Genomic DNA, 25,713 nt, shown 5'->3' with positions numbered 1-25,713 from the left:
TTTGTTTTAGTGTTTTTTTTATATCTGTTTTTTATTATGTATATATATATATATATATATACAGTATATGGAATCTTTGGCAATACTGCATTTAAAACAAATATAGTACTTTGAAATTGAAATTAAATATAGTAAATGATGAATATAGATTATGGTCAGTCCTTGTGTTAGGATTTGTGTTTCTCAAAGTGTTAATATTAAAAACGAACAGCATTAGTGAGGCATAGAAATGCACTCCATACTGTATATACAGGACAAGTGGTGTTCATGTCAAGACGAGAAGAAATTTTTGGCCAACATTTGCCAGTTTAACTAATGTCTGTGTTGAAGACTTATAGAATAGATTATAAAATCTGCTGCATAGATTCGTTTTTGCCCTCCAACTGTTCTCCTCGTAAGAATGAACGCACATTACTTATGTCCCTGCACACTGAACAGGGACTTAAGACTATTTACTGTCTCTAGTTTTTGTAATGCTTTCTGGAACTGGTCATTAAACTTATTTTTTTATTAAGACACTTTCCTCTCTGGTTTATGCTGGCAGTACATTTCAACTTAACACATCTACACTTTCCACAACTAATTGGCATCCACAGACCATTTTAAGAAGTAATAAAATAAACTTACTTTCACATAGTGACATTTATCTCTAATGTAAAATATATATATACACTGGTGGCCAAAAGTTTGGAATAATGTACAGATTTTGCTCTTATGGAAAGAAATTGGTACTTTTATTCACCAAAGTGGCATTCAACTGATCACAACGTATAGTCAGGACATTACTGGTGTAAAAAACAGCACCATCATTATTTGAAAAAAGTAACTTTAACAAATTACTATAACAATTTGAAAAAAATGTTAAGAACTTCTTAAACTATTTCAAAGAGTTCTCATTAAAAAATCCTCCACGTGCAGCAATGACAGCTTTGCAGATCCTTGTTATTCTAGCTGTCAGTTTGTCCAGATACTCAGGTGACATTTCACCCCACACTTCCTGTAGCACTTGCCATAGATGTGACTGTCTTTTCGGGCACTTCTCACACACCTTACAGTCTAGCTGATCCCACAAAAGCTCAATGGGGTTAAGATCCAGAACACTCTTTTCCAATTATCTGTTGTCCAGTGTCTGTGTTTCTTTGCTCACTCTAACCTTTTATTTTTATTTTTCGGTTTCAAAAGTGGCTTTTTCTTCACAGTTCTTCCCATAAGGCCTGCACCCCTGAGTCTTCTCTTTACTGTTGTACATGAAACTGGTGTTGAGCGGGTAGAATTCAATGAAGCTGTCAGCTGAGGACATGTGAGGTGTCTATTTCTCAAACTAGAGACTCTGATGTACTTATCCTCTTGTTTAGTTGTACATCTGGTCTTCCACATCTCTTTCTGTCCTTGTTAGAGCCAGTTGTCCTTTGTCTTTGAAGACTGTAGTGTACACCTTTGTATGAAATCTTCAGTTTTTTGGCAATTTCAAGCATTGTATAGCCTTCATTCCTCAAAACAATGATTGACTGATGAGTTTCTAGAGAAAGATGTTTTTTTTTCTTTTGGCATTTTTGACCTAATATTGACCTTAAGACATGCCAGTCTATTGCATACTGTGGCAACTCAAAAACAAACACAAAGACAATGTTAAGCTTCATTTAATGAACCAAATAGCTTTCAACTGTGTTTGATATAATGGCAAGTGATTTTCTAGTACCAAATGATCAATTTAGCATGATTACTCAAGGATAAGGTGTTGGAGTGATGGCTGCTGTCTAGATTTGATCAAAAGTTACTTTTTTCAAATAATGATGGTGCTGTTTTTTACACCAGTAATGTCCTTACTATACTTTGTGGTCAGTTGAGTGCCACTTTGGTGAATTAAAGTACCAATTTCCTTCCGAAACAGCAAAATCTGTACATTATTCCAAACTTTTGGCTGCCAGTGTGTGTATATATATATATATATATATATATATACACACACACAATTTTTTACAAAAACGTGAGTGGTTCATGCAAAACGTGCTGTTTAGGATTAATCTTGTTTTAGAGTCTTCACACTGACGTTTGACAGGTTTTGACCTCCCTTTATTGATGTCTTGGTGAATGTTTATGGAATCCATTTCTTCCAATATCTGTCTCTGGGAAATGACATGATAAATGTGCTTTTTATATTTTGCTTTGAAAAATAGATCTTTCTAATATGCATCTACACATGTGTCCTCCCACTAGCTTTGTTTTAGACACTAGAATAGTGTCCTTCTAGAACAAACAATCTATTCCATCAATCCAGCAGACTATAAGTGATATATTGAGTTGAAACCATGCTTGAAGTCAGACAGTGACCCCTGAGTGTAAAAGTACCTCAGTCTCAAAGGTTATTCAATACCTTATTACTCTCCTAATTTAGTAAGAACACAGTCTGACATATCGATTTGTCATTACTGTAAATAATACAGTCACATCGGAAGTGGAGTTGATTTTTCTGTGGCAGTTTTACGAAAGTCAAACTTAAAACCCCTTTACCGGGGTAAAATCACTGCAATGCATGTGCAATGTAACACATTTTGCAAGCTGTCGACCACAGCAGCATGATAAAAGACCTAAAATGACCTAAAATGACCCTTACGTTTCAAAAAGAAAATCACTTTGGCTTTAGTTATTTCTGTTCAGTCAGTGTGGTGGAAATTCTATACAATGGGTAGTAAACCTTTATCTTTTTTATTTACCAGGTTCAATGTGGGAGAAGTCAATACGACAGATTGGTTTCGAGAGGTGAGTCCAAGCACTTTAATCACAAGCCTATAAATTGCCTGAGAAATGTTTTATGAATGTTTCAGTTTATGCTTGTTTATAAAACTCTTACTTTTTGCTCTTGTGAATGTGAAAGGTTTTTAATTGAAACAGGTTTTACAACCAGTTTTTATAGCAGGACACAAAACCTACAACAAACACTGCACAAAACAACCCAGATTGTTGATTCAGATTTATATTGAAAGCATTGATGGGGAAAAGCGTCTCATTCATTTCTAAATTCGTACAAGTTGCATATTTATATGAGCAGAAAAAAAATAATGCACAAAATTTCTGGTGCATAGGCACATACATTTGTTTATACCTTCAATTTAGAGATGGGAATCATAAGAAATGTAACGAAATTCCTCCTAATGATTCTGGTGCCTTAACAGTTCCATTAACGATTTGTTTTGTACTTTTGAGAAAGAAATATCAGGAAATAATAAATGAAATTTACACAGACTAATTAAGATATTTTATGCATTCTGTTTCTATTATTATAAAACACAATTGTGTATCTTTGACAACATATTGTCATATCAACAATTATCCCGTAATTACTCTGATTTACTGGTCTCGCTTTATGCTTCACACTGTAGATTCAAAATTTTCGGTTCATAAGAGTAATTCGTCCGGGAATCAGGCTACACTGGTCACGCTGTATGATTGAAAAGAACTGCGTCATAAGAGTAATTTGTTTGGTAATCGAACTTCACTGGTCTCACTTTATGTTTCATGCTCTAGATTCAAATAACCAGCCCATAAGAGTAATTTGTTCCGGAAACAAACTAAACTGGTCACGCTGTATATTGTGTGCTATAGATTTAAAAGAACCAGCTCATAAGAGTCATTTGTTCCAGAATCAGTCTACACTGCTCACACTGTATGTTTCATGCTGTAGATTCAAAAGAACCGTCTTGTAGGAGTCATTTGTTCAGGAATTGGACTACACTTGTCGTGTTGTATGTTTTGTGCTATAGATTCAAAATAGCCAGCCCATGAGAGTCATTTGTTCAGGAATTGGACTACACTTGTCACGCTGTATGACTGAAAAGAACCGGCTCATAAGAGTCATTTGTTCGGGAATCGAACTAAACTGATCGCACTTTATGTTTTGCGCTGTGGATTCAAAAGAACCGGATCATAAGAGTCATTAGTCCAGGAATCAGACTACGCTGGGCACGCTGTATGATTGAAAAGAACCGGGTCATAAGAGTCATTTGTTTGGGAATCAAACTTCACTGGTCTCGCTTTATGTTTCGCACTGTAGATTCAAAAGAACTGGCTCATAAGAGTCATTTGTTCCAGAATCGGTCTACACTGGTCACACTGTATGTTTCATGCTGTAGATTCAAAAGAACCATCTTGTAGGAGTCATTCGTTCAGGAATTGGACTACACTTGTCGCGTTTTATGTTTTGCACTATAGATTTAAAAGAACTGGCTCAAAAGAGTTATTTGTTCCAGAATTAGACTACTTTGGTCGCACTGTATGTTTCATACTGTAGATTCAAAAGAATCATCTTGTAGGATACATTAGTTCAGGAATTGGACTACATTGGTAGCGCTGGATGTTTTGCACTGTTGATTCGAAATAATGGGCTCATAAGAGTCATTTGTTCAGGAATCAGACTACACTGGTCATGCTGTATGATTGAAAAGAACCGGCTCATAAGAGTTATTTGTTGGGGAATCGAACTACACCTATTGCGCTGTATGTTTTGCGCTATAGATTCAAAAGAACTGGCTCATAAGTGTGATTCATTGATTGGACAAATATCTGTTTAGTGCAGCATAAGTCATCAATATTTTTGGTGTTTTCTAGTGTAAATTTTAAATGTGCATATTTTCTAAAAGTTAATTTTGTCAACATTTAGGAGTACGCTAGCATATAGAGGAACTCAAAGCTAACAACAAAATGCTAGCAACAAAACGCTTGTTTTCTCTTAATTTTGATCGTAGTTTAGCCATAAATCATCTGTCACCATGAGTGAATCACATTTAAAGATTGTTAACGTGTCAAATTTTATTGAGCAGTGCAGCCTAATGCAACTGATGCCATAGGTAACCTGGAAAAATAATTTGCGGCTTTACTTCACAGGATATTGCTCGCCAATACGCTTGTTTAAACCTTTAGCACTTGTGGCCTTCCAAACACACACAATCACTTAAAAACGTGTAATGCCACACACATAAGAGGGATATGTTTTCGATTTTAAGTACCTCAGCAAACAGAAACAGATAACATTACACTCCACTTACGCCTGTGGCTAGCTGTCTGCCATCCACTAGTGTGGCTCCAAAATTTACCTTCCAAACCAACGGTTTTCAGTGATGAACATGAAACCCAATTAAACCTGACCCACTGTTGACAGCCCAATTTTTCAAAGCCTACCTTGATGTTAGTGTGCGCTCGGCTGACTGTGATTCTATTAGGTGCGGTTTCCTAAGTACGGGAATCTCAGACATGCACCTTTTTCCAAGCAGCGCTGGTCAAATGGCTAGATTCACCATAAGTGGCAGGAAGCTCGGCTGTTTATGATCCTAATTGGCCTGTTAGTAGAGCAAAGGCATTTATCCGTGACATAACGGTGCACTGACGCCTCTCTGCTCTTTGGGCTGGTAGGGAATCATGGGAGAAGTGTGAAACACAGGAGCGAAATGGACAACATCAGGAAAGTGTTTGGGAAAATTCAGCTCTTTTAAACAGCCTGATCTCATGAAAATCATGTGACAGTGGTCACATGGTTCATTACATGTATCGTGGCCGTTCTGAGGTGAAATGTCCACAGAGTGGCGCTAAAAGCGATTTTCTAAAAAACAGATGAGGTTTTTAAAGGAATAGTACACCCAAAAATGATCATTCTCTCATCATGTACTCACACTTATGCCGTCCCAAACTCGTATGACTTTCTTTCTTTCACAGAACGTAAACGCAGATATTTTGATGGAGATACGATGTGAATATATCCATACAATGCAAATCAATACAATGCTCCAAAAAGCACATAAAGGCAGCATAAAAGTAATCCATATGACTCTAGCGGTTTAATCCATGTCTTCTGAAGTGATAAAATGATGCACTCCTTTTCCACTATTAATCTTGACATCTGCAGTCTCCTTGGCTCGATCATGATTTTAAGCTCGATTGCCGCATGCCCACACGCAGAGCGTGTACACATAGTCAGCTGAGCTACTGTGCAATTTGATCGTGTTTGAACAAGCTTGTACATGTTGTTGGTTATGTAATGCAAATGTTAAAAATGTATCACCTTACAAGTCATGCACTAGATAGTATTATGTAAAGAACAGGGCGAAAAGTAAGTGTTTATGAATTGATAATCTGCCGTTTACTCATTAAAGTGAATAAAAGTCATTGTTTATTTTAGCGCCTCTAGTGTATTATATATATATATATATATATATATATATATATATATATATATATATATATATATATATATATATATTCTCCAGATAAAGTTTATTGATAAGGAATAAAAAAATAATTAAAAAATACAACTATTGGCATAGATTTTTGCTGGTAACCGATAGTTCCAAAAAGCAACTATCGGCACTGATTAATCGGCAAAACCAATATATCAGTCTACCTTTAGTTTGGTCTAGATTAGGTAAGATTGTGAACTCAAAATCTTATTGTATGTGACTCTAACAAACACATCAGGTGTGCAGTGGTTTGGGCACCACCATCTGAGAACTATTTGAGGGTGAAATCTCTTAGTTATATTTCTAGATAAATGCATGGAAAATGTATTAAAAAGTCAATTTGTGTATATGTTAATGGTTCAGTTCCCCTGAATCAACCTTGACCGTAATTCCTAACTGGAGGGCATGTTACGATGTAGTCTAAATGCATTAATCATTCCATACATTTGAGATTATAGCATTCACCATATGTTTACTTTTAAAGGGCTCTTATGATAATAAGTATTCAACTAGATCTTTGCATTATTTGAAGAAATTGTAAGTGCTGCTTGCCATTACAAAAGTCACCACCATATTGCCAACGTGTTCTGAGTGGTTGCAACGGTAAGTGGATGCTAGAATGTCCGGTGCATTCTCCAGGTGGTTGCTTGAATACTGGCCCACCCCCAAGTCTCAGTGATATTCTGGTCTCTAGATAATGGCATGGGCGCCTCCTTCAATGCAAGTCTATAGGATTTTTCATCCATTTTATTGTCTGACTGGTGAAAATTTTAAGTCTGAATGCCTAGAAAAGTAATAGTACACTTCTCTTCAACAAGCCACATGATTTGAGGCATCGAGCTCTATTTGGTGATCGCGCTAGGCGCAGTGCAATGCTTAACGACCATAATCAACGTCTTATCCGATTTTCATGAGAGTGCTAATTATAGGCGGAAATTTTGAGCCAGCACAAATCGCAAGTGGCCATGGGTGGGAGTGTTTGCGCTATCTGTGGGTGTACGTGCACAAACTGAGGGTGTATTTTATGTAAATGAAGTGGCGCAATGCACAGTTTGCTAATTTCCTGAGAAATAGGTCATTGCGCTAAGGCGTTTCAAAAGCACGTCTGTTCCTCAGTTCCATTGCATTTGTGGTTTGGAGATCCCACCAGCAGGTGGTAATAAGGTTAATATCCAAACTCTTGAAATATAGTGGAACATCAAATTATGTTCATGACAATGATTGTTGTAGCCGTTTAATGAAACAAAAATTTAGATTTTCTAAAGGTCATGGTCAATTTTTCAATTATTATGATTGTTTATATTTACAGTTGTATTTATTATCTAATTATTATTTTTTTCAACTGTTGTCTTAGAGTGATTTTTTAAGCCACTGCAAAAGAGTGTTAAGGTGATAATAATATAATTTTATTTAATTATCACACATTTGCACATATATAGTGAAATTCTTTTTTCACATATCCCAGCTAAGCTGGGGTCAGAGTGCAGGGTTAACCATGATACAGTGCCCCTGGAGCAGATGGGGTCAAGGGCCTTGCTCAAGGGCCCAACAGTGGCCCAACCTTTTGATCAGTAACCCAGAGCCTTAACCACTGAGCCACCACTGCAAGTTGGAGAGGACAAAATGTTTGGATTTTACGGGAGGTGGTTATATATGATTTTTATGTGAACACTTCGTTATTTTGATTATATTTTCATTTAGTTTGAAGTGTAATTTGAATAAATTTATAAACTTTTTAAAGCAAAATCGAGCCTAACCTGGTAGGCCGATGCAATCACTGATAATACCAGCTATAATTTGTGTCATTTGATCAATATGATTAATAATACTTGCATTCTCTATAATTTAATGGAGCCTACATCCAAATTCTGACAAGAACCACATTTTCCATGCGTATAAAAAGAGTGTGTCACTGTCATAGAAGTATGCCTACATTCAACAAGGACGCAGTTAATGCACAAAAGAACGTAAGTCCATTTGCACTATCAACTTCTTATGAATTTGCTTTCTTTGTTTATATCACTGGTGCTTGAGGGAATGGAATATATAATAGGGCGCAGATGGTGCAATAACCGGAGAAGAACCTCAGAACTGAACTGCACTTGACCCAGCCCAGTTGCACCTAGACTTAGCGCATGCTTGCACGAAAATACCAAAACTTCATTGCCATGCCCACTGACTTTGCGCATATGACTTATTACTTAGCTCTGCGCTTAGCACTCTTAAAATAGGGTCCATAATGTCTGAAGTGCTGACATTCAAGGGACGAGTTAAACGTCAAAATTTAATTTAGTGTTAAGGGTTTGTTCAAATGAGTAACCCTAAGTATAAAAAATAGCAATACTTGCTTTAGTAATCTTCAAAATAATAATATTGGCACTTAAATTCAAACATTTCAAAACTTATTTTGAACGACTCAGCCCTTCACAAGCTTGGAAAACACTGTTGTGGAAGTTTTAGAAGAACCCAGTATGTGTTTTACAAGAATTATTTATACTCCTTTAATATGGTGCAAGCTTGATTTTATTGAACTGGGTGGAGAAGCACATAAAACAGCATCTTCTAGTGCACAACAGATGTGCAAGATGTTCAAACTGGAAAATGCTGCCGGAATAATTTGCATTCTCACAGCTGCTCTCCAGTCTCACAGATGTTGTGCGGTTTAACAGGGACTCTGGCGATGCCCATAGTCATTCGTTTGTTATAGACACAATCACCTGGAACAGGTTACAGTGAATGCTGGGAGTCTCATAAAGACATACATTTCTCTGTCACATAGGCCTGTATATGTTTTCAAGGAAGAAAGATCAAATGTACAAATTATGTAGAACAAGAAACACTAGATGTTACTACCTAGCTGATTTGACACCACAGTACCAGAACTGTTTATTATATGAAAGTAAACAAAAATGCCAACTGTTCAAGTATGTGTATATGCATAAATGAAATATGTTATATTAAGATATGTTTGCATGTGTGTGTGTGTGTGTGTGTGTGTGTGTGTGTGTGTGTGTTTGTGTGTGTGTAGTGTTATTGGTGCAGACGCGGGCAATGGTATCCGAGTTTTCTTCCCGGATATCGGCATGTTCATGGCGAGTCTGTCGGTTTGGCTGCTGTGCAGAAGTCTGGTGCAAAAACGGCCAACCGAGGAGATGGCACAGGACAACCATGAGTTTGAGCCAGAGGAACAGGTGCGTCAGAGTTACTGCATACCTTATATATTACTCAAACACACACATACACACACATGCACAGAACATAGAGAACATGTTCTGTCCAGACCAGAATTACACGCAGGAATTTCAGCCAACACCCCTGATATTCGTAGTGGCCAGTTGACGAAACTGTCACTTTCCCTGTTAGGCCAGTGCAATCTCACATTTGTTGTACATGTGTTTTTATACCTTGCAGTCTTACAGATTTCGCTTTCTTTGATGTAATGAACATTGTTATTCGAATCCTGCTCCTTAAAATTGTCGCCAATCTAACGTTGTTTAGCTGGCTAACATAGCATAAAATTTGTCGAAATTGCGTGAATGACTAGTAACTAATCTTGGAAGCACTGTAAAAATGTGTTGAAAAATATTGTAGAGGAATTTTTTGACAAAAGCGTGTTTTTGAATAAAGCTGTCATGGAGTTATGCCTTAGCTGTATAATTTCTAGCTATTGTTGCAAATTAAAAGCCTTTTTTTTTCTATTTTATCGTAAATAAATTGTAATTTTAAAGATGTTTTTTTTCTTGCACATACAAATACTGTATATTGTTAAAAATAACTTTAACACTAAATAACATTATTACATGTTAATAATAACATTAAATAACATATGTATGTATATTTACGTATACAGTATAACAAGTATGGCTGTCAATCGATGAAAATGTTTAATTATTAATCGCAGTTAATCGCATATGTAAATATTTGCTGAGAAAGCCCCTGTAATAACAATAATTTAATAAATAATGATGAAATAATTATAAATAGTTATATTTAAATAATTACAAATTGCATATATATAACATTCAGATTAAAAATGCATTATATTATTGTGGCAGACGAGTTAAGCATTGATAAGACAATACAAAAAGTGGCTCTAGAATGCAATATATTGATTAGTTGCATGTTATTGAACATAATACAATCATTGGCCTACAGGTCACAGCAATCCAGTTTGCAATTGAATTCGTCAATCAGTCCGAGATTTATTATGAGGGCTTGTTTAAGGACGCGTCAATGTACACCTGCATCAGACGGACGCTTTTGGAGCGTCTCACTTTGGTTGCATCGCATCATAAACATAGCATTTTTAGGTCGCTGTGTCAAAACACATCTTGAGATCCCTGGGATCGGATTTATGCTCCGTCAAGCTGTGAATGCAAGAACATGTCCTCGTGTTGTGCTGTCTGCTGAAGAGTTGATTTGTTCTCTATGTAAGCTGTGCACTGCCTATACAGCTGGAGTTTTGCTTACTGCCCCCTGGAGAAAACAGGTGGTCCTTCAAACTTGAATTGCTCAGGAATTTTCCTTATTACAGTCCGGGGACATGATTAATTGCATTAATTTTTTAACCCATTATTTTTTATATAATTAATCGCACTGAATTAACATGTTAAATTGACAGCCCTCATAACAAATAATACAAATGTACATTTTCTATAATATATATATATATATATATATATATATATATATATATATATATATATATATATAGTATAGAAAAATTCATTGTTATGACCTGAATATAATTTTCATAGAAAGCAGAATCTTAACATTTTAAAAATTAATAAAACATTTTTACATTCAGGGTTTCCACTGTTATGAAAAACCTGGAAATATTAGGGAATTTTAAAAAGCGTGATGTCCACACCTGGAAAAGTCATGGAAATTAATAAGAACTTTAAAAGGAATTGTCTTTTAGTGAACATAATTTTTTCCTCGTTATGCTGAGCTCTAAAATATTTCATCATCAGCATTTCAATTGCTCTTTTTAAATCGAATCTTTATAAAATGATGGGACAGCCTAGGGATGGGACAATATATCGAAAAACCAAAATAAATGACGAACCATATCAAGGCTAAATTCGATATTTCTAAATTTGCAACTTTGTTTTCTGCCCATGTGATCATAAATGAAATGACTAGTCAAACATTAAAATCTCGCTTTATTCCACACTATTTACAAGGGTCTTGAAGTGCTTAAAATGCTTGAATTTTAGAAATTTAATTAATTATCACTTATATTTAAGTACTGGAATACAATTGTTAAAGAGACAGTACCAGTTTAGTGCTTGTTATACAAATGATGGTAAACTCAATTTAAATACTTGTTATTTTTTATACATTATTTCAAACAAAAAATCTGTCATACTTTGCAATTAATGGGGCAGATTCACTAAACAGTTACAGTTGTGTTACTTTTGCACGTGCTATTTCAGTGTATACCTGCGTCTTATTCACTAACCACCCGCAATCACATTTTGCGGGTGGAATCGGCGCTGAAATTGCACTGTATCTTCAATATTTAAAGAAAGTCATTGTCGCTCCTTTCTGTGCAAACACGCCTCCTTTCTCTGTAAATTAGGCTTATTAAAGATCGTGCTTCATTCACAAAACTCTGTTTTTTACATCGCACTATGAATTTTATTTAAAAGATATGTTTGTGAACATTTTCAAACGATCATTTCAGCAGTAATGAATCAAATACTCATCAAATGACATTGAAGAGTGTTATGTCGTCAAGCACGCATTCTACATGTTTAAGAGATGAGCCGGGTGTCTGGATCAAAGTGATGCTATTCAGTCCCGGCAGTGTGGGTCAAATACGGTGGTCTGTGGCATCCTCTGCTATATTGCGCTCATAATCGGACCACAAGATTAGAATTGCGCATGCAAATTGAGTTCAGCAGCGATTCTGTGGGTGCGTTTGCACCGTTGCCTGAGCTGCATAATTCCTTTGGTGAATCGGGTGCTAAACGAGCACAGTTAGAGGGAACAATTCATACTTAGTGAATCTGCCCCTAAGTGAAGTTGAATTGTGAGCCTCATGTATTGTATATTAAACTGAATTATTACTTTTCTTGGGGCTAATGCTAGTCGTTAATTCCATGGGGTCTTCAATATTTTCAAGATGGGATTTAGTCTTCAATAGTATTCTGGTATGTTGATTGTTTTTTGCTGTGAGGGTGAGAAGGTGTGATGAGAGAAGACATCTTTATAGAGAGTTTTAAAGAACAGCTTCATGCTGTATAGCTAAACGTTTACTGGTGTTTAGCAGTATGTGCTACCACTAACAGGAGGCTGTTTCCTGTGCTGTTGGCCACACATATGGTGCATTTACAACACTGGTTGGGTTTATTGTTTGTTTGTGAGAGATTTAGAGATCAGGATTAATCCACAACAGATCCAGAGCAGGTACTACATACAAAGGTAGCATACTGTGAACTGCATACTGGGTTGGATATTCTGTATACTGCCTACAGTTTATTTGTATTGTTTTTTAAAGTGTGTATGATGCTACAGAAATCATTTCACACAGCAGTATCCTGCACTGGTGTCAAATTATCTCATTATGTAGCATATTTAATTTAAAAAATGCTATCCAATTTACATCTTGCAAATAAAAGCGGTTATCTTGCAGCTTTGATCCAACTGTGTGTAAAAATGAACAGCTTATGGTAGTCAGATGAAATAACGAGTTAAGCAAGAATGTAAGTTTAATTTAGTGAGTGACGTCCAGTCATCCAGGAAATTAAAACCGTTACAATGCACTGCAATCCAGTTTTGTGTTATATTGACTATTGGTAGTCCGATCAAATAATGTTGGAGTTCAGAATGGCGTACTACCACACTACTCTTACTAGTTCTGCCCTAAATGGCAGAAATATTAAGAGTAGTATGGAAGTGTGCCATTCTGAATTCAGCCAATGAGTCAACATTGGAAATGGAAGGTAAAGTTGAGCCCATTGCATGGTGAGATAATGTATGTTCTAGTTGTATACTGCACATTTTAGCAAATGTAGCAGGTCAGCAGGTCAGTTTATGCATACTGAAAATGTGCAAACTCAGGGTAGTATACATACTGTATTCTACAAAAGTAGTAAGAGTAGCAGAAAATAGAATTTAAATTAGAGGTAAACCGATATATTGGTTTTACCCTTTAATTGGTGCCTATTGTTTTTTTTGTTTTTTTTAACTATCGGTTATCAGCAAACTCTATGCTGATAGTTGCTGATAGTTTTTTTCCTTTTTTTTTATTCCTTTGTCTTCTTTTTTAATTTAGAACAGAGGTGATATAAAAACAATCACTAACACCTCATGGAGATTATTTAAATCTGTCATCATTGATAATATTCATCCATATTTTTATCCTCACTTCCATCCATATTTTTTTAGTTTGAATGTGCATACTCAGGGTAGTATACATACTGTATACTACAAAAGTAGTAAGAGTTGTAGAAAATAGAATTGAAATTAGAGGTAAACCGATATATCGGTTTTACCCATTAATTTGTACTGATTGTTGTTTTTCAGAACTACTGGTTCCCTATCTGTCACTCATTCGACGTTGTGTCAATGTAGTGACACTAGGGGTCACTCTTGGGAGCCCTAAACACCTCTGCTTTTCGAAAAAAGGCTACTGGGAATTGGCGAGTGGAATTTGCATGCCACTCCCCTGGACATACGGGTATAAAAGGAGCTGGTATGCAACCACTCATTCAGATTTTCTCTTCGGAGCCGAGCGGTTGCATTCAGTGCACTGAATTCAATTCTCCCTTCCGTTCACCTCAAACTGCTGGATTTATGGCGCATTTCAGTGGCTTCTCCCCCTCTGCACCCATGGAGTGCAAAGAATGCCCCTGGGCGCTTCGGGAGAGTATATTCTAAAAGAGTATATTTTCATAAAAGAGCGGCACACACAGAATGTCTTTTTAAAGATGTCTTTCCGTTTGTGTGTTATTCCTGGTTGCAGTCATTATCTCTCTGCTTCTGAAGGCCACAATCACTGTCTTACATGTCAGGCACTGCCCACGCGGAGACATCGTTCGTGGATGGGTCTTGTCCTCATTGTGAGAACATTACCATGGCAACGTTGCGGTCGTGGCTTGCCTTCGTAAGAAAGCAAGCCACCCCAGCGGCTCCCCGCCTTGGTCCTTCTACCTATGGGTATGAGGCCACGTCGGTTAGCTCAGGGGGCGATTTGGGGACTTCAATGGGAGCACCTCTGCCAGGTAACCCCCCACGGACCTCCCATTCCTCAGCACGCTCGCTTGCCCCAGTCGGGCTCTCAGATGAGACCGCCGGCTCATCTCAGGGCGAGTTCGACCTCTTATTCGGGGCCCGGGAAGACTATGAGTTATCGAGCGCAGCATCGGTGAGCGGGCTCATCCAGTCTGACACAGAGGCTTCGGCTGGGCTTCCTCCTTCGGGTATGGTCGCCCAGTCTCAGACCAACGCGGAGATGACGGACATGCTTTCCCGGGCAGCCGCAAGCGTCGGGCTCTCCCCTGAACCCTTGCAGCTCGATGATTGGTTTCTGGGCCCAGAGCGCCGCTCACGGCCGCGCCCCGCCCCGGTCCCTTTCTTCCCCGAAGTGCATGAGGAGCTGACAAGATCGTGGGGGGCACCTTTTACTACCTGATCCCGATCTTTCAGCTCCCCTGCTCTCACTACCCTCGATGGTGGGGCGGCCAAGGGGTATTCGGTGATCCCCAGGTGGATAAGGCACCCGAACATCCCATCCAGGGTCTGGAGGTTTACGTCGTCTCTGATGGCTAAGGCCTATGGTGCCACTGGACAAGCCGCCTCCGCCCTGCACACCATGGCTCTCTTGCAGGTACACCAAGCCAAGGCGCTAAAAGAGATGCACGAGGGTAGTTCTGACCCGGGATTGATGCAGAAACTGTGCTCGGTGACCGACCACGCTCTCCGAGCGACGAAGGTCACGGCGCGGTCTCTTGGGCAGGCGGTGTCCACCCTGGTGGTTCAGGAACGCCACCTTTGGCTCAACCTGGTCGAGATGAGAGAGGCTGACAAGACACGGTTCCTTGACACCTCCATTTCCCAGGTTGGCCTGCTTGGCGACACCTTCGAGGACTTTGCCCAGCAGTTCTCAGTGGTGAAGCAGCAGACAGAGGCTATTTAACACATCCTGCCCCGGCACGGCTCAAGACCCCGCACCCCGTCTGCTTGTTGCCAAGGGTACCGGCTCCGCCGCAGCCCGCCCCCGCAGCCCAGCCCCGGCGTGGAGCCCACTGCAGAAAGCAGATGCCACCCATCTCACGGCTGGCCGCCAAGAACCCAAGAAAGTCTGAGATGGGTGACCCAGGGACGAGGAGACCCGCTTCTATGGAGCTAGTAGAAAGACCACTCCATCCTCTGGTGGAGGGCTGGGGGGAGAATCTTTTGTTTCATTATTCGCTGCATGCCCGAGAGGCTGTGGTACCTAAAACTTCAACAAAAGAGTGGTTTTCTTGTTCCCTGGGTCACATGTCGTCGTCATAACCACCGTCCACCGTCCCATTTCAGCAGGTTCGGCGCCCCAGCGGCAGACCCCAGCGGCAGACCCCCCGCCCCTGCGCGCCCAGCTGTGACACAAACATGCCCACATCAGGTTGGTTCTGATGGACTGCGGGGACTATATTCCTCCTCCCCCCTCCTCGACCAATCTTATGGTGGGTGTCAGGAGTGAGGTAAGTGCTTTGATGTTTCTCGACTCAGCATGGCCACGGGGTTCGAGCCACCTTGATGTGGCGCCTCAGGCTCTGCCCCTCCACGAGGCCCCACCCGTTGGTACGTCTGACATGATTGTCCCCTTGGTCCCCCTCACCCAGAGTTTGGATGCATGGCTCGTGCTTTCCAACCCGTCGCGATGGCTGACCTGGACCGTCCGACTTGGCTACGCGATTCAGTTTGCCAGGCGCCCGCTCAGGTTCAGCGGCATCTGCTTCACCTCGGTGAAGGGCAAGAATGCCACTACCTTGCATACGCGTTTCCCCCAGTGAGCCTACTTGCACAGACCCTGTGCAAGGTCAGGGAGAACGAGGAGCAGGTTGTCCTAGTAGCACCCTACTGGCCACCCAGACGTGGTTCTCGGAACTCACGCTCCTCACGACAGTGATCCTGAGACCCCGACCGGGCTATGTGCCAAGTTTCCCATGACCCCTTTTAGGGATCAGGTGGTGAACCTGCAAGCACTGCCCCAGGAGGAGGCAGACCCAGCTTTGGCATTGTTGTGTCCGGTGTGTGCTTTACGCATCTATTTGGATTGCACGCAGAGCTTTGGAAGCTCCGAGCAGCTCTTTGTCTGCTTTGGTGGACAGCGGAAAGGAAGTGCTGTCTCCAAACAGAGGATCGCCCATTGGGTCGTTGACGCCATCATGATGGCATATCACGCTCAGGACGTGCCGCCCCCCATGGGGTTACGAGCCCACTCTACTAGGAGTGTAGCGGCCTCCTGGGCCTTGAACAGTGGCATCTCTTTGGCAGACATCTGCAGAGCAGCGGGCTGGGCAACACTCAACACCTTTGCGAGGTTCTATAATCTCCAGGTTGAGCCGGTTTCGTCCCATATGTTGTCAGGTACGAGCAGGTAAGTTCCAGGACAGCTGGCCGGGTGTACCGCTTGCTCATCACCCGTGAGGTGAAGATGTGCACTTTTGACTCCCAGTTGTGTTCACAAGTTGTGATCCCTGGATGACTTTCCTCCTTAGCCCTGTGGCAGACGAGTTTGCGGAGAAACTCACTGCTGGCCCAGTACATGTGCTAACTAAGCCCTGTACTGGGGTAGGTGCTCCACATGCGCTGGTTCCCCATAGGTGACCCCATGTGATATATCTCCCGCTAAATCGTTTCCCTGTCAGTAAACTGCATCTTCCTTGGGCAGAGGTTCCTCTGCCCTGGTCACCGTGTTTGTAGAACTCCTCCCCCGTTGGGTAGGACCTACCATGGGACTTCTCCACATGACATACTTCCGACAAGACTCGGTAAGACCATGTGACATATTTCCACTCTAAATGCCGCCCCCCCCCCCCCCTTCCGGGCGGGGTGTGGTCTCCGCGGTGTCTTCCCCTTGGGAGTGACACCCCCCCGACATAGACACTTATGGCCCCCAGCTGGTAAACAAAATCCACTCTTTTTGGGGAGATAAAAGAGGAAAAGAAGCCACAGCTGGGTTAGCCTGTCCCTTTGGGCAAGTCAACTTGTTCCCAAAGGACCGTTCGAAGCTCATAAGCATTGGGGAAGGTTACGTGATGGCCTGGTGTGCTGGCTACGAGGCATACAGTGGTCTGCCGTCTCGCACCGCCAGTCCACGTAACAAAGTTCAGATAGTTGTGGCATTTTGTATAGGGACCCCTAGTGTCACTACATCGACACAACATCGAGTGAGTGACAGATAGGGAACATCCTCTTGCCACAACACTGAACTACCCGCTGAAATGGCCGGGACCTTGTCTCGGCTCCTCAGCACAAAACCTGAATGAGTGGTTGCATACCAGCAACTTTTATACCCATATGTCCAGGGGAGTGGCATGCAAATTTCACTCGCCAATTCCCATTGGCCTTTTTTCAAAAAGCAGAGGTGTTTAGGGCTCCCAAGAGTGACCCCTAGTGTCACTACATCAACACAACATCTCATTCCCTCCATCAGGGAATGGAGGTTACGAAAGTAACAAGGAAGTTTTCTGCAAAAATCTATGCAGATAGTTGCAGATCATTTTTTATTTATTTATTTATTTATTCCTTTGTCTTCTTTTTTAATTTAGAACAGAGGTGAAATAAAAACAATTACTGACACCTCATGGGGATTATTTAAATCTGTCATCATTGATAATATTCATCTATATTTTTATCCTTACTTCAATCCATATATTTTTAGTTTGATTTGATAATCAAGTGTTTTAAATTAAAGCGAGGGCATGCAAAGAAAAATTTAGAATTTATAATATTATTGCTTCTTGTGAATAATAAAAAATTGTATTCCTTATTAAACCTCATCCTATATATATATATATATATATATATATATATATATATATATATATATATATATATATATTAGTGCTGTCAGTCAATAACATTTTTAATTATGATTAATCACATCATTTTTCATAGTTAATTGCAATTAATCACAGATTTAAAAAGTGCTGAAATTTTCCTAATATATATATATATATTTAATCTCAGTTATTTAATAATAAGAGTGTTTCTATGTTTCTGGCTTGTTTATAATTAAAAGTCCCGTGTTCTGCATGAAATCTTTTTTTTTTTCTGTTTTATATTGGGATTTTGGTTGGACAGTAAATTGCATCTGGGATTTTATTCAGTTTAGACTTTTAGTTCTGTGCCCGTCATAGTAAGAAAAGACTTCTATAAATCAGTTAAAAAAAATTATTGGCCGATTAATTGGTTAACAGCCTTTTCCACCTCCTTAGTTATCGGTATTGGCAAAATCCACTATCGGTCGACCTCAAATGGGAATTAATGATGATATCGTCCACACACAGGAGGAGAGTGACGAGAAAGTGGAAATTGACGACAATGATGATGAAATGCTCTTTGATGAAGACTTTGATGCAGAAGATGAAGCAGAGGAGGATGAGAGGGAGGAGGAAGACCTGGAGGAGGAAGAGGAAGAAGTGGAGGAGAGCACAAAGATGAAGATCCTGCGCAGAGTTGCAGGAGTGGCAAATAAACTAAAGGAGATCATCGGCAACCTCATCACAACCGCTGGACAGGTGGTGGTCACCATTCTGCTTGGTTTGACAGGTGAGATACCAACAAACGTCTTTCCAGAGGAACATTTCATTGCATCAGATTGGATCAAGATCTCAGTTATGTTTCATTTAGTTATCACCTTCATGTTACCTCCTAAAATTCCTTGGAAAAAATACAAGTAGACACCAATGGGACAATTGTTGACATACAGTAAGAGTATAAGAGCTATAACATTAACATGTCATTTATTTTTGGTACTTTACAAAAGTTTAGCCTTGTCGCAGACCAAGACTTTCAATAATAACTTTAGAAATAAACCATTATAAAAATACAAATTATTACTTGTTTAAAACTATAAAAATCTGAAGAGTGAAATATACATAAACCATTTAAATATTTATTGTGTGAAAATTATTTATTTTTCAAAACTTATGACTGTCCGATATTTATTTTCACAGTTTTATTTAATTTTTAATTTTTTAATTTTTTAAATTTTTTTTAAGTTAGTGTACCAAGTGGACAAAAGTGTCAGTGAAGAGCATGCTTGAGATGAAATATGAAACAAGTGGGGCCTGGGCAGCTCAGCGAGTACTGACACTGACTATCACACCTGGAGTCGCAAGTTCGAATCCAGGGTGTGCTGAGTGACTCCAGTCAGGCTTCCTAAGCAACCAATTGGCTCGGTTGCTAGGGTGGGTAGAGTCACATGGGGTAACCTCCTTGTGGTCTCCATAATGTGGTTCTCGCTCACGGTGGGGCGCGTGGTGAGTTGTACGCGGATGCTGTGGAGAATAGTGTGAAGCCTCCACACACGCTAGGTCTCCGTGGTAACGCGCTCAAAAAGCCACGTGATAAAATGCTCGGATTGACAGTCTCAGATGTGGAGGCAACTGAGATTCGTCCTCCGCCTCCCGGATTGAGACAAGTCACTACACCACCACAAGGACTTAGAGCGCATTGAGAATTCAGCATTCCAAATTGGGGAGAAAAGGGGAGAAAATAAAAAACAAAACAAATATGAGACAAGTGATGTTAGAAAAAAAAATCTTGTGAGCAGATTTTTTTTTTATTGGGCATCATTTTTAATCAAACTGTAATTTGGCAAAATTAGTCAGAAAGTATGAAAATATCATTTGATTGTGTTTATTTAGGATACATTATATGTTAGCTATGAAATTAGCCTTAGCAAGAAAAACGAGTCAGCGATTTTATTTCAAAAACGTAAAAATGTAATTTCCATCAGCATCATTTCCAGAACAGATTTTAATTTAGCACAATACCATATTTGAGATGTGCTGGAAATGACACTGTGCTGGGACTTTTCATGACAAAAATGACATAAATCTCCTGTGATGCATGTACATACACTGTTGGACATTGTTAACAGACAAATTAAATAAACTAGTGTAAAAAATAAGATTTTAATTTCTAGAATTTCACAGGGCTGAAAGTGCCCACAAGTTGAAGAAACACTATAATATGGATATCATAGATCAGATCATTTGATCTTGCATGAAGAATTGAGAAGATGATGAGAAATATTTGAATTAATATTGGGATTATGAATTTTGATTACAGACTGTGTCTTTCTGATAATCTATCTTCTTGTCTTCAGGTATGATGCTCCCTTCTCTGACGTCAGCCGTCTACTTTTTTGTGTTTTTGGGTCTGTGTACGTGGTGGTCATTCTGCAAGACCTTTGACATGCTCCTCTTCAGCTGTTTGTGTGTTCTCATGGCTATCTTCAGTGCTGGACATCTAATCGTACTTTATACTAACCAGTTCCAGTTCCTCCAGGACGCCATCAAACCCAACGACAGCTACGTCAGGTCAGACACAGACACACACTTAGGACATCCAGAAAATAATTTTCTTATGTTTCTTATATATACATATATACAGTACATACATACATATATATACTGTATATACACAGTATATATACATTAGGGCTGTCGATTTAATGCGTTAATTTAGTGCAAGTAATTATATAAAAAATAATGTGTGAAACAAATTAACGCAATTAACCCTTGTGCGACCTTCGGGACATTTCTGTGTTTTTAATTTTTGTTTTTCTATCATTTTGGCTGTGTTAATGCCAATGGCATAAATTTATGTTTAAACTGTTTGAACAACAGTGTGTATTTTTCTGGGGAATTTTGATATTTCAACCTCAGTTCCTATAATACATCTATAATACACTGTGTACACAAAATAGTTACACTCAGGACAAAAATGTCCCCATTGAAACCCATTAAAACTGCAATATTTGATCCCAGTGCCATTATGTTTTCATTCCAGAGCCCTGGCTTAACATTTTTTAATTTTTAATATTTTCCACCAGATTGTGCCATTTTTCTCATGTTTAGCCTATGGAGCAAATACATGCTTTTTTCCTATTTTCTGTTTGCTGTATTATAGAGCACTGCAGGCCAGTTGAATAAATGATGCAGCTAAAATTGTGTGGGTGTGTTGGTATGGATGTCAGAGTGTGTTTTGTATGTGTTTATTGAGAAATTTGTGTGTGTGTGTGTGTAAAAAAACTACAGTGGCATTCTGTAAACAAACTGACATTTAAAGGGTTAAAATCCTGAAAATGAATATTTGGTAGTTATGATCAGGACTGACGTTGGTTAAAAAAATTAACTTGTTGAAAGTGGAAAATAATATGAATATATAATATTATAATGGCAGTTTTCTGACGCGGACATTTCTGTCCTCTAAGAACCTCTGAGTAACAAGCGTTAAAGCAGCAAAGACTCGCTTAAATGCTTAAAACAAGAAAAAACTGTTTGCCAGTGGGGTAAGAAAAATAAGCTTAACTCAAAGGGAAAACGAGTTTATATTTCTTACCCCATTGGCAGAATTTTTTCTTGTTTTAAGTCTAAAGTTCACCAAATTTGGTCAGATTTCTCTTAAAACAAGACTAAATATCTTATGCCATTTTGTTTGACTAGTAAATAAATCACATTTAAAGAATGTTTAGATCATTTTACAGGAAAACAAGACAAAAATACTTGTCTTGAAAATCATTTTTTGCAGTGTATTATAACTGTATTTATAATCATTTATGAGAAGTTATAACTTATTAACATTAAAATATTAAGCACAAATTTTCATCAATGCATTAAGCAAATCCATCCTTCCACTAGGATATATAGTCCCTGACATGTAAACTAAGGTTAATATTTAACCTCTACCCCTAGTACTCACACTGTGAACAGGTGTTTTGCATCATAGCTATATAAAGTAATATTGTGTATTTTAGCACGACTGAATCGCTGTATTGACCAATCAGCATCCATGACTAGAAATATCTGATTTGTAATAAAGCAATGTGCAACACGAGGGAAGAATCATCCACCTAGTAATATAATTCAGTAGGCTGAAGGTGAAGGCTGTTTACATTTGCCAAGCAACATAGCAATTTTGTGCATTTATGTATGCGTAAACTGTTGGATAGGACATTTAAAGCCATACAATTTTAAAAGCTCTGTTACTGTGCACACCCACAAATGGAGCCCTAACATGTGTATTTTAGCACCAGTTGTCCTTCACCGGATATTTCCATCTGTTTTCTCGGATTTGTTCAGGGTTAGCTGGTGTAAAGTAACTGGTTATACACCGGTTGTGATCTGTAGGTGCTGATGGGCGTCACCACTCATGTTATTGTCCTTGACTTTCTAGATGGGTATTGATTCAAGAGATGTGGACTGTGTTGCCTTGGCTCTGTGCAGCCATTAGCTCTATGAATAGTAGAGTTGCCTTGTTTTAACTTCATTTCCGCCCTTTGTTTTGGCCCATGTGTTACTTGCCACTATATACACTAGAGTTGGTTTTATTGGTATGAGGAACGTAATGTGTTGTTATGAATTATTTTGATTCAAAGAAATCATATAAAAATAGGTCATTACATATCTTAACCATATAAAAATAATCTAGGTTTTTTGTTCCAGTTTTCTTTTATTACTGTTTAAAAGCAGTCTTGGTTTGAACAATAGCAGTAGCCGTGTGTGTGTGTGTGTGTGTGTGTGTGTGTGTGTGTGAGTGTGTGTGTGTGTGTGAGTGTGTGTGTGTGTGTGTGTGTGTGTGTGTGTGTGTGTGTGTGTGTGTGCTGTTAGTGGTGCTCTACTTTTAAAAAGACTGTGACCTAATTGTAGTTGATGACAGAATCGTTGCCTTGATCTAAGTGACTGTTGAACAACAGCGTTGATAGCCTTCATTTTCAGCATCACTTCCTGTTATTCCCATAACATCGGCTGTGGTCATATGACCATTGCTATCCCAACTACAGCAAGAGTAAGATAAAGAATTAAAGTGTCCCTTAAAGTCTACAGAAAATCAACACTGACCCTATTTAATAATATACATTCCTGGTTTTATTTTAAGCGATTATTCACAGCTTTTTATTCTAAAGAAAAAATGGTTTGTCTTTGATGTCTTTCATTAGAATATAATAACTTTCTCCACCTCTAAAATGACTTTCATTTTCGGCTGAAGTCATCTAGGTGTGCAGGCTATTGGTTAATGTTAACCTATAGATAAATAACTATATAGGGATTGTTGTAGGTCACATAGCCTTTTTCAAATCTTCTAAAATCTAAAAACAGTTAACAGAGTAATTTATTGCTAATAAACATTAATGTAATGTAGAAAAAGAAGAGTTATCATTGTAAAACGTGTAAATGCTCTGGAGGGTGAACTTGACCTTTAGCCTCCACGTCCTGGTCAAAAAGCCTCCTCATAAGTATGTGCCGGCAGAGTTTCAGATAGAGAGTAGTCCTTCACAATCTACTGTAAACTCACAGTCACGTCTCAATTGCAAGTGGATAAGTCGATGTCCCGTCCTACATTGTTTTTACTCATTAAAATATTCTGGTTTGCTTGGTTATATGTCACGTTAGAGAAGTAAAATTGTTTGACTTTAATATTTCTTTCTTTTGTCTTCCTTCTCCTTTCTTGTTACTTCCTCCTCTTCCTTCCTTCCTTTCTTCCCCTTTCTTGCTAACTTCCTTCCTTCCTTCCTTCCTTCCTTCCTTCCTTCCTTCCTTCCTTCGTATGTTTGATCATTCCTTCCTTCCTCTTTCTTGCTAACTTCCTTCCTTCCTTCCTTTCGTCCTTCCTCTTTCTTGCTAACTTTCTACCTTCCTTCATTTCTTCCTTCTTTCCTTAATTTATTTTCATCACATCCTTCATTCCTTCCTTCCCCTTTCTTCCTTCCTTCCTATTTCTTGTTAACTTTCTTCCTTCCTTCATTCTTCCTTCCTTCCCCTTTCTTGCTTCCTTCCTCCCCTTCCTTCCTTCCTTCCTTCCTATTTCTTGCTAACTTTCTTCCTTCCTTCATTCTTCCTTCCTTCCCCTTTCTTGCTTACTTCCTCCCCTTCCATACTTTCTTCATTCCTTCCTTTTGTCCTTCCTATTTCTTGCTAACTTTCTTCCTTCATTTCTTCCTTCCTTTCTTCCTTCCTTGCTTCCTTCCTTAATTTATTTTCTTCATCACATCCTTCTTTCCTTCATTCCCCTTCCTTCCTTCCTTCCTTTCTATTTCTTGCTAACTTTCTACCTTCCTTCATTTCTTCCTTCCTTCCTTCATTCCTTCCTTCCTCCATTCTTTCCTTCCTCCCTTCTTTCCTTCCATAATTTCTTTTCTTCATCACTTCCTTCATTCCTTCCTTCCCCTTTCTTGCCTACTTCCTCCCCTTCCATACTTTCTACATTCCTTCCTTTTGTCCTTCCTATTTCTTCCTAACTTTCTTCCTTCATTTCTTCCTTCCTTAATTTATTTTCTTCATCATATCCTTCATTCCTTCCTTCCCCTTCCTTGCTTCCTTGCTCCCCTTCCATACTTTCTTCCTTCCCTACTTCCTTCCTTCCTATTTCTTGCTAACTTCCTTTTTTCATTTCTTCCTTCCTTTCTTTCTTCCTTCCTTCCTTCCTTCCTTTCTTAATACCTTCCATCCTTCCTTCCTTCCTTCTTTCCTTCCCGTTTCTTTCTAACTTCCTTTTTTCCTTCCTTCATTTCTTTTCTTCATTACTTCCTTCATTCCTTCCTTCCCCTTTCTTGCTTCCTTCCTTTAATTTTTTCCTTCCCCTTCCTTCCATTTACAGTTTGTTTGGTATATCATCAATTGTTCGGACGGACTGTTCTTCTACCTGGAAGCTCACTGTTAATCCTGGTCTAAATTGGCATCATTTTGTCAACCCCATTATGCTTTTGGTCCTTTACTACACACTGGCAACCTTGATCCGTCTGTGGCTGCAAGACCCCACGATTATGGTAAGATTAGGATCACTTGTTACATGCCATCTTTCACTGTGACATTGTTCTGTTTTTGGCCGTCATCTTATGCTGGTCCAAAACTTGGATTGTGACACACTTAAGAATAAAGCACTCACATATTAGTGTGTAATAATATATGTTTGTATTATTTTAAGTACCCACCTGGCAAAACATATACATGTAGTTACAAAAACATACAATTGCAATACTTACATATTTAAATTGTATATTTGCAGTGCTGCATGTTTGCCTGGCTTTCACCAGAATATATTATTGAGATCCAGTGAAACTGATTCATAGAACTAAGCAGTTTCCTCAAAAACATCATATTAATGCCTTTGGCAAACAACCGGTTTGATCTCTTCATCACTTTTTCACGCTCACTGCTGTCATTCGCATTGCAGTTCAAAGGTTTTATAGACTGTTCAATACATGGCGTCCTTTCAAATGGTACATGTATGAGCATATTGATCCATAGGCCTATAGGTT

The 25,713-nt window shown here is 39.0% G+C and overlaps 1 protein-coding gene across 2 annotated transcripts in view; it reads left to right on the top strand.

The window, feature by feature from the left end:
- Positions 1 to 25,713, top strand: part of LOC127442509 (piezo-type mechanosensitive ion channel component 2) — a 133,213-nt gene that overhangs the window by 22,345 nt on the left and 85,155 nt on the right. For both annotated transcript variants that reach the window (XM_051700599.1, XM_051700600.1), the window contains exons 4-8: positions 2,718 to 2,760; positions 9,256 to 9,418; positions 18,734 to 18,995; positions 20,560 to 20,773; positions 25,053 to 25,221. In XM_051700599.1, the coding sequence (XP_051556559.1) occupies positions 2,718 to 2,760; positions 9,256 to 9,418; positions 18,734 to 18,995; positions 20,560 to 20,773; positions 25,053 to 25,221 (851 nt within the window). The remainder of the gene's footprint in view (positions 1 to 2,717; positions 2,761 to 9,255; positions 9,419 to 18,733; positions 18,996 to 20,559; positions 20,774 to 25,052; positions 25,222 to 25,713) is intronic.

The sequence above is a fragment of the Myxocyprinus asiaticus genome, chromosome 6, assembly GCF_019703515.2.
Source record: "Myxocyprinus asiaticus isolate MX2 ecotype Aquarium Trade chromosome 6, UBuf_Myxa_2, whole genome shotgun sequence".
NCBI lineage: Eukaryota > Metazoa > Chordata > Actinopteri > Cypriniformes > Catostomidae > Myxocyprinus > Myxocyprinus asiaticus.
Note: the sequence above shows the minus strand (reverse complement) of the source record. Positions and strands in the feature narration are given on the sequence as shown.